This window comes from Octodon degus, unplaced genomic scaffold, assembly GCF_000260255.1.
Source record: "Octodon degus isolate 3935 unplaced genomic scaffold, OctDeg1.0 scaffold00402, whole genome shotgun sequence".
Classification (NCBI taxonomy): domain Eukaryota; kingdom Metazoa; phylum Chordata; class Mammalia; order Rodentia; family Octodontidae; genus Octodon; species Octodon degus.
Window position 1 is genome coordinate 29,712 of NW_004524978.1, and position 10,431 is coordinate 40,142.

The 10,431-nt window shown below is 35.2% G+C and overlaps 1 protein-coding gene across 1 annotated transcript in view; it reads right to left on the minus strand.

The window, feature by feature from the left end:
- Positions 1–309: 309 nt before the first annotated feature.
- Mmrn1 (multimerin 1) overlaps positions 310–10,431 on the minus strand; it is a 69,403-nt gene continuing 59,281 nt past the window's right edge. Inside the window, exons 8-9 of the mRNA XM_004648398.2 lie at positions 2,442–2,594; positions 310–1,187 (exon numbers count right to left, since the gene is read on the minus strand). Coding sequence (XP_004648455.1) covers positions 766–1,187; positions 2,442–2,594 — 575 coding nt within the window. The 3' untranslated portion in view covers positions 310–765. The remainder of the gene's footprint in view (positions 1,188–2,441; positions 2,595–10,431) is intronic.

Consider the following 10,431-nt stretch of genomic DNA (forward strand, 5'->3'; position numbering starts at 1 on the left):
ATTTGAGAGTGTCCTGTAGATTATTACTCACTTTTTATAAGAATAAGGGCAAATCTGCATATAGTGGCATTCAAGGATACTTACTATACAATGTTTGTATATTTTCCCCCTGTAGATATAATGAGGTAAGCCCATGTCTAACCTACTTATGAGTTAGATGTAAGTTTTCATATACATACCAATGATTATTTTATAATTGCAGGGAGAGAACACAAGTCAAGCATATTTCACATTTCCAACTCACTGTTCTTAATTTTTATTCCAAATGAAAAGCTTAATACATGAAATTGATAGATTTGATAACATAAAAGCAGTTTTAAAAAGCACTTAATGGTCTTTGAGTAATTTATTTGAATTTATTAATCTAGTTGCTTATTAATCTGTTATTGAAAAATTATCTCAGTTTTATATACATTGAATACCAGACAATTGAGTTTTGTACTGGAAAGACCATGGTGACTAATAATATTATGTGGCTGACATTTTATAGTAATACTTTATATTGAAGTGACTGAAAATAAAGAAACAAAAATAAAAATACTTAACCTCACCAAGGCATTTTGTTTCCTGAGCCTCTAAATTGCTTTAGGAGCAAGAGCTCCTTCATATACAGGCTTTATAAAAGGTATGCAAACAATTTTATGAATAGATACTCATATGGTTTTACTCAAATTGGAAAAACTATTGGCTTTCACTTAGTGTAGTAGCTGTGAATGCAAAGACAAATAACAACACTAGCTGGAAAAGTCTGTCTTTCATGCTGACTTACGTACGATACAACAAGTAACCGCTAAATGTAGTAACAGGGGGAATCTTGACTGGAATAGCTCCTTTCACAAGTCGCAACCACACTTCCTGCCCATAATTTAACTCCAATAAGGCATCCCCAGTCAGAACCCTATCGCAGTGTACTTCACTGTTAGAATTTTCAGATTCAAATGTGAGCTTGTCTACTCCGTCCACCACTAAGAATCCACGGATATGAGTACTGAAGGACTCAATAGTGTATTTGAAAACATATACCCCAAGGTAAGGAATGTGAAATTTTCCATTGTTTGGGTTATAGGAAGCTCCATAATTAAGCACCAGATCATTAAAAATGATAGGGCCAGGTGTAGTCATTCCATATGTATGAGATGCAAAAAATGCCACCATTGGTGCGTATCTGTAAGATCCTTTGGAAAAATCTGTCAATGGAAAAAAATGTCAGGAGTTAATTTTCATGATTTTACTCAGCTTTTTTTCTTCATATTACTATTATCTTATTAGACTTACAAAAAACTCAGTAGAAGTAAATAGGTCCTCTGCTGAATGTAACAACAGCAAATGTGTCTGGATGTTTGCCTCTTCTTGCTAAATCACCTCACATTACTTAGCTCACAGAGCCTCAGTATCTCCATTTAGATCAGGATAGAATGAAAATAATATTTGATATTTCTCTCATACAAATATCACAGAGATTAATTTGCATTTGGCTTTGATCTGCCCAGAGACAAAGGAATCTAAAGGCCTCTGTGACTTCTGTGAAATCGTATCCACTGTAAAGAAGTACACAGAAGCAGAATTTGTGTAACTGATGACAAATGGACTTACAAAGTCTGAGAATTGAAAATAGGCCAAAAACTTACTCACCAGTAGGCAACATATTCAAGTAAAGCCACCTTAGAAATATGCTTTTGTAGTCACTAAAGATACCATATATTAAACACCTTACCTACTTTCTTGTATAGAAACCAGAGGTATTGTATTCTTAAAGCAAATGAAAGCCACTGACACGTATGATACTAAATGAACAAAACAAAAGAATCTTTGTTCAGTATTTTCAGTCATGCCCTAGTAATCCTAGTCAAAATGGTGCTGTTAGGGTAACTTCCATGGAAACATGCCACTAAGCACACACTCAGGCTTCACTTAAATGAACATATCTGGCCAGGTGTGTTGCCCACCTGTAACCCCAGCACTTAGGAGGTCAAAGCAGGAGGATCATTATGAGTTCAAGACCAGCCTGGCTACAAAGTAAGCTTAAGGCCAGCCTGAGCAAGACCCTATCTCAAAAAGACCAAAATAAATAAATAACATATCTGATTTGAATCAAATGTCTACTTCTCTAACAACTGGTTTGAGAAGAAAGTTTATACAAGTCAGACATATACCTTTGAATTTTTAGATATGCACAAGAAAAAAAGCAGGAGGCTAGGGATTTCAATAAATGGCCTGCAGAACATCAATGTTAAAAATATCAATGAGCGTAAGCATACAAATTTTTCCATCCAAAAGTTATTTTCACTTCTAAATTAAGGATCTTATTCAACAAGTTTCAGAAGTGAGAGAAGCTAATCTTCATGTGGGTCCAACTTAAGACAGATTAAGTAGTAATTCTTGATATTTTCTAAACGTGCTTCTATATACGACCTTGAGCCAATCCAGGAAGCAGATTTTACCTGGAGCCAAAGCAGATTCCTCCACCAGCTTGACGGTGCAGTTTTTGCCTGAGAAAGGGTGCCGGCAAGCACAGGTAAAGCTGGCTCTCCCATTTATGCAGGTGCCTCCATTCTGGCACGGGAAACTGCTGCAGCTGGACTCCTCCTCGATTACTGAAAAGAAACATGATAAAGGAGGAGAGGGTGACCTATTTTGCTGTTCAAGTCAAATCATAGGTTGTAGTGGAATAGGAACAATGTTGAATTTGAAATATGAAAGTGGGGCCAAAGGCCTAGGTTGCTGTCAGTGGAGCTGGGGGACTTGGTGCAAATGCTTTAGTTCTTACCTTCCCTTCCCTTTTGTGAACTGAGGCTGATTCTGGGATGTATTGCATTTGTTTTCACAAAAATGTCAAGACTGTGGTCAACTATAGAACAGATTGCAACAGAACCAAGTATACTTGGAACTAGTACATGATAAAAAGTAATATTTCAAATCATTGGAGAGGGAAAATGTCACTTCAATGAATAATGCTAATTGAATATCTAAAAATATATCTATACATACAAAAATATATTTAAAAATCTATATACTTGCATTACAATCAAATGCAATCAAATAATGAAGAATAGTTTTTATAGCTTGGAAACTTTAGAAAACTTATTCAAAGCAAGCAAAAGAAAAAAGAGATATCATAATTTTCTCATTTTTAATCAATAGACAATTAAAACCCATTTTCAATTAAATCTGCTAAATCAAGACCTCTATGATAAATAATTAAGAGAAAGTATTTTTAACAAACATAACCTAATGGCTAACATCTATACCATATGAAAATCTCTGATGAATCCAAATGAAAAAGAACATTATTTCCTAAAAACAAAAATGAAACAAATGAAAAATGGTCATATGGTAAAGATAAATCACTGAACAATGAGCAAAAAAGCTTACCAATAGTTTTATAATGTATTCAACCATGTCCCTAAATAAACAATAGCAAATTCAACCACAATCAGTATTATTTTTATGGCAGATACTAACATTTAAAAAGAAAACATTTATGTTTATCAATAAAATTATGGAAAAAGAAAAAAAGAAAAAGAAAACATTTAGAAATAATGATGTGAGGAAGAATGTTACTTGTACAATTTAATCAAATTTGTTAACACTAAAAAAGTTCACTTATTCTGAGCCAGAAATACTGGCAAAATATGTGTATGCCAGACTTGGATGGCCCAAAAGATTATTGGTCATGTGTGCAAGTACCTAAAGATTATTCTTCAAAATGTTCCTCATGGAATCATTTGCATTAATTAAGTTTAAAGATTCCTAAATGATCAGAGATTCAGGAAGAAATATTAGATGTCAATTAAAGAATGATGCCGATCCCAAACACATTTGGTTTACGATGTCACCTGATTACAGCTTGTACATTACATAGAAAGAATTTTCATCTATTTATAAAGCTTCAGATTATAAGTATTATTATAAGCCTAATAAATGATTATGTAAAAGTTGAGAAGATACTGGAAGAATCCATAGTCTCCTTGCTAGGAAACCATTATGGTATGACAGCAACCACTATAACCCGACTGTTCAGTAACAATGTATTAAGTTTATAATTCATTTATTTCAGATTATATGGTTTTTGATGATTTTTAAATTTGGGATTATTTAATTTGTTTGCTTTTTATTTATAAAATGAGATCCAAAAATATTTTGTATACATTCTTTTTCATATCTCATCAGGTATGAAATTCAGGTAAAATATGATCAAATTATAGTTGCACTATTGAATTTTTTTTGCAAAAACCCATTAATATATAACTTATGTAATTAGAAAATAATATAATGCATTCTACATAATATTCCATAAATTACCTCAAGAAAAATATAAAAATATTACAGATAATATTTTTTGTGTATGAATATATTATGTGTAACATACTTTAATGAATACTCTAAGGTTGCCCGCACTTTTGAACTTCATTTCCTTACCACATGAACAGGTTAGCTAATCCTTTCATTTGTTGTTATCTATCATTCTAGAATTTGTCCCAATATTTGTTAATTCTAAAATCATCAATGATTTACTGTTAGGAATGATTTTTACATTCTCTGAATCTAGCACAGTGACTGAGTTCCAGGAGGGTGTGTAGTTAATATGCTACACTAGTAATGAATCCGTTGTGCAGTGAGTGGGGAAAATGCTGCATCAATTGTGTAGCTGGTCAGTTCTTTAATTCTAAGTTTTCCAGATGAGGAGAAGCTACTTTCACCTGCAGACTCAGTTTATCCATGAAATCAGACATAAATCTGTTCTAGGAGAATTTAAGAAAATGTTGACATAGCAGATTACTTTGCATTGCTAATGGCCCCGTTTTAATTCTCCCAGCTGGAAAGCTTTTGCCTTTATTTAATATCCAGAGTGAATGTACTGCCCCCCCCCCCCCCGTGTACCTTCTGGAATGGGGTCTTGCTTTGTTCTTGTCCTTTAACATGTCAAGGATTGTTATTTGGTCCTTATTCCAATCTTTTTGTAGGTTCCTTCATCTGGCAGAGGAGATCACTTGAGGTTATGAAAAACCTGAGCTATCCCCTACTGACAGAAGGGCCCACACTTCTGAGATAACACAGTTTGTCATCTCAGACATCATTTGTGCTGTCCACTGGTCATCTGTCCTGATACTCTTCTGCCTCTCTGCACCTGCTTTTGATATACTCTTTAAACAGAAAGCCTAGTTGGCCCTGATTTGCCAACTACAGTTATATATAATTTGTAATACAGTCAGTTACAAGTATTTTGTACATCTCCTGACTCCTATGTTCCTACATTATCATTAAAATGTTTAAAAAGTGGTCAAGTATCTTTCACAATACCTGCTCTTATCATAGCTCAATAAGGCATTTATTTTTGAATTAACAACAGTCAAATAATAAATCAACAATAGTGTCATTTTTGAGAACATCATCCTTTCTGTCAGAGTTACTTTAATTCTCTCAATAATTACCTACTCCTTTGAATTTGTTATCATAGTCAATTGTGATTAGTCATACGACCTTACTTCCACCTGCAGTGTGAGCCTGTGAGGTTCAGGTTAATGGTCCTCTATTTCTTAACCTTCGCGTTAGCACTGATTAGCTCAGGGTGTGACAGACACAAGGGGATGCAATTTTTAAGGGCAGGAAGGGAAAAGAGGTGGTGAGACTGTTCTAACACACAGGAAAGGAAAGCTAAGCACAGTGCCGTCACAGTAAGCAAGGTATGTCCTTGTTGTGTGTGAACACTGTCTTGGGTGTGACAGTTGAAGCCAATATCATTTATGTGAAAGACTTTTGTTTATGTTTATACTCTAATGCACACAGGCTTTTATTTCTGATGTTACCTTTTAGGCTCTGTAAGTAAGTACCCAGCTGATGTGAAGATGTTGATGTTTATCCTAAATGCACAATACATATTAAAAACCTAATACTTTATTTTATTGTATATTTTATGTTCCTGCTAATTACACATTACATAATATAATAAGAACTTCCTGGGCTGGTGAGATAGCTCAGTGGACTAAGTGCCTGCTTAGGCAAGGGCAGGAACTGGGGTTTGATCCCCTATATCACCCTGAGCTGGCCATGGAGACTGGGTGTGGTGGTGTACACCTGTATTTTCAGTGTTGGGAGGCTGAGACAGGAGGATCACTATGAGTCCAAGCTGCATAGTGAGGCCCTGTACCAAATACATTAAAAAAAAAAAAAAAGAAAAGAAAAACTCCTGATAAAACAGCAAGACTAGCAAGAAGTCAAGTACTTCCTACAAAAAGACCAGCAAAGCAAAAGATATGTGCAGTCAGTATAGGCGGCATGTGTGTATGGAATGTGCTGTTGTCTTGTGTGAAGACTGCCTTGGGTATGACAACGGTAGAGTGGTACGGGTAGTTTCATTGTAGTTTACATAGGAATTTATTTTTGCTGCTGTTTTTTAGACTGCATATCAAAAACCAGTTGATGCTAAAAACTTTGCTTTTTATAAACAATAAATATTAAAAATGGAACATTTTATTAATATTGTACACTGAAACTCATAAAATTAAAATTAATAATTTTCAATAGAAATATTCTAAAGAATAAAATTGGGTTTTACAGGCCTAAGTTAATTAGACTTCATGACAAAAATATGTGCTCCTTGATGAAGGAGTGATGTGACTATATTGGCCAACTATATCCCTTCTTATTTTCTCAAAGATCACATTGAGTTTGAGATGGTGACATCATTGCCATGCTTTTCTAAAGATAAGATGTCATTTCGAGCCCTTTCTATAACTTCTTTCTCACACTAGGTTTCAGTAAGATCTTAAGCCTTTTCCAGTCCAATTGTTTCCCTGATGGAGATCAGCGCAATTAGCTGAACCGATCTACCAACCCGATGTTCTAATGTCTTGCGCAAGCAGCATAACTAATCTCTCAAGATTAACTTCCCTGCCTGCTCTGAACATGACTAGAATTCCCTTTCCACTATCTTGGAGTATTTCAGAAATCTTAATTTGTTCTGGCCTTACCTTTCTGGATCTTAATATGTGCTCTGGTTGTATTTTCTCTTAATCCTACATTCAAATTTCATAAATGCTCATGTTAAATGTGACTGTTTAGAGAGTGGCTTACAGTTTCAAAGCACTTTGATTTGCTAGCATTTGTCATTCTCTGTCGTAGTTACTTGCTTAGTGTACAAGCTCCATGAGGAGAGGCTGGTGAATTCACATTCCATTCCCTTGAGCTTCCTCAGCGCTTTTTCCAAACTTAACATAAATTTCATGACAAAAAGAACAATTATATGGCCTCCCACTTTATTCTTATTTACTTCACATATAGTATGTATAATTTATGTAATAATTATAAATATACTACTAAGTTATACAGTATTTTACTTTACTTATGTTTTATGTTTATTGCTTATTTCTGTTTTAGTGTCAAGTCATTATTTTTAATTTCTTCATTTAGGGAATAAAGTGGCAAAGGATGACACCTCTGATCCCCTTGGAGCACAGTAGATTTCGACAGCCTAGTGATGGGACCTGTCATGTTGCCTCTGGGTCAGTTTTGTAGGACACACAGAAAGGACTGTACAACCCCTACCTAACTTGTTCCTAGGTAGTGTCTCCTTGCAACACTGGTGCTTTGCTTTAAGGTTCCTCTTGATTCCAATTCCTCTAAAATATTTCCATCCTCATATTCAGGGATACATTCTTATCTTTCAGTGTTACCCCACTTGTCAAATTGCTTCTGTCAAGTAAGATTCATCCTTCCATTTCTCAAGAAATATTCACATTTCTTTTTTCAAGAGAAAGCTAGAAATGTCAATATTCATATTTGTATAAAATGTTCAAACTTATGTTGTAATTACTCATGCTTTGTCCAGTGATTGATGGAAAATAGTATTTCCAGCCGCCTTTACTGCTTTTCATTCAAATTATCAGTTTTTATTTTCTACTTTTTATATCACATCAACTATTCTTGAGTTTGTTTCCTGGGATCTTTTTTCTCAACCTTTCAAATATCACTTTAAACTGCATTTAATCATATCAGTAATCTTTATCAAATATATTAGCTTTGTCCCAGGAGATTTGCTCTAAGCATTGCCGTGAAACAATTATTATTTTCTTATCGTAAGCCATGATACAGAAAATTATTTTTATTTGATATTATTAACGCTTCTCTCCCTTTTCTTCAGAGTGATAACTACCAATCAAAGAGAAATTAAAAACACTATCTGGAAAGTACCATAAAATACTGCACAAAATCATCAGTCATTAAGAAGTTGCAAGATAAAACTAGTGACACACGATTGCACATCTATGGAAAGGATACAATAAAAGATATTGACACTATCAAATCTTGGTGAAATAGATAGCAAGGAAAATTGTCTTACATATTTGACAAAAATGCCTTGCGGTTAGTTATCCCTTATACGGTTAAAAATAGATTTATCTTTTGACCAAGCTATGTTACTTCTCTATATTAATTCAAAAATTTATATTCACAAAAAATCCTATAAATGAATGTCTAAGACAGCAGTTACCCAACATGAGATACAACCAAAATAGCCTTCAGCTGGAAATTGCAGTGATTGTAGTAAAAAGGAAAGCCATGCAACACCATGGATGGATCTACACTATACAAAATCAAGTCTGACGCAGGGGCATGCACACGTTGCACCATTTTATCTGAAAAAGATAAAATCATATAAGAAGAAAACAGACCACTGGCTGCCAGTGCCCAGGAATGGTGAGGATCTGACTAGGAAGCTGCTCGGGGAAACTGAGATGGTGATGGAACTGTCCTCTGTATAGATGGTGGCGGAGGCCACATGATTATGCGTTTGTCCACTCCGGCAATGTCCACTAAATTAACTATATGTAAAGTATGCCAAAAACAAAGGAATAAATGCTGTTTCAGCTCTTTTTGTTTCTTGTCTAAGGATTTCAAATTTCCTGGGGAATAGTTCAGGGTCTTTTGGTAGGATTAATTCTTTTACCAGATGTTAAGTCTCAAAAGTCATGTTTCTGCTCCTTGATGTCCAATTCAATGCAATTAACTGTTCTAGTTGTTGTTCTGGTATTATCTAGATAATTTTAATAGTCTTAAAAACAACTGATCTGCCTCAAAATAATCCCTGTACATCTAGCTATAAAATACTTCCTCAATTCTCCACTATGTCCAGATCATTGCTTGTTAAAGTTTTGTAGCTAGGTGCCTTGTTTCACATGTACAATCCCAGTTCTTGGGATGTTCAAATTCAAGTCCCACCTGGGCAATTAGCAAGGCCCTATGGGCTGGGATGTATTGTAGCAAGAAGGTCCTTCCTTGTTTTAGCATGCAGTATTGAAAAAAAAATAACTTGTATTGTTCAATTAAGAATGTTTCAGATAAAGATAGAGTATTCAGGTATGTGGTATACACACAAAGTATGATGCTCAAGACCTTGTGTAGGTTACGCTAGAGAGTATCAGTTGATGTTTTCTAAAAAGAAGGTTGGTAATGTTTATAAAATTCCTTTGAAATGTAGATGGGCTGGGTTTGAGTAGCTATTATTCTCAGGAAGCAAAATTGAGGTACACAAAAATGTATAGCATTACTTGAAATAAACAAAATTTTTAAATGACCTAAAAGTTAAAAATAGAAAGAAGATGTTACTTTTCTCATTGCTGAGATAAAATACCTGAAACCTGAGGTTAAAGAATGAAAGGATTTGTTGGACTCACAGTTTGTAGAGGTTTCAGTCCATAGTCGGCTGGCTCCAAGGCAGGGAACTTGGCAGAGGGGAAACAGTTCTTGGCACCCATGAGGTAGCAAGAGCAACAAGAATAAAAATGGGAAGGCAAGTCTCTTTCTGCCCTATTTATCTTATCCAGACTGCTGGCATTAGGGCGGGGCCAATCCAATCATAGACTAATTCAGCATTGCCCACTTTTAATCCCAGCACTCCTCATCCTCACATCGAACCATGAATCAATCACAAACTCTGGATACAGCCACCTCAGAAAAAGCCCCACTTAAAAGTCCAAGAGGCTGGGCTGGGAAGATAGCTTGGTGGTCTAAGCACTTGCCGGGCAAGTGCAAGGACCAGAGTTCGATCCCCAGTACTACATGCTGTGCTGGCCTCGGAAACTGGGACACATCCTCAAAACCAGGTGTGGTGGCACATGCCTGTAATCACAGGGCTGGAGAGGCTGAGACAGGAGGATCATTATGAGTCTGAACTGCATAGTGAGACCCTGTAATAAATAAATAAACAAATATTGAAAAAAAATTCTAAAAAGTTCTTGAGGCTTTGGGGGACATCTAGATACAAATCATAAAATAAGTTAAAATATGTAAGAAAGAGAAAGTACAGCCTTAGAACCATGAGACAAGACAGACTGTTACATTTGGACCTCAACTGTCACACTGGCCAATTCTGCAACATTGGATAAATGAATTTCATTATCTATATGTGGTATCCTTCTCTGTAAAATAAAAGTA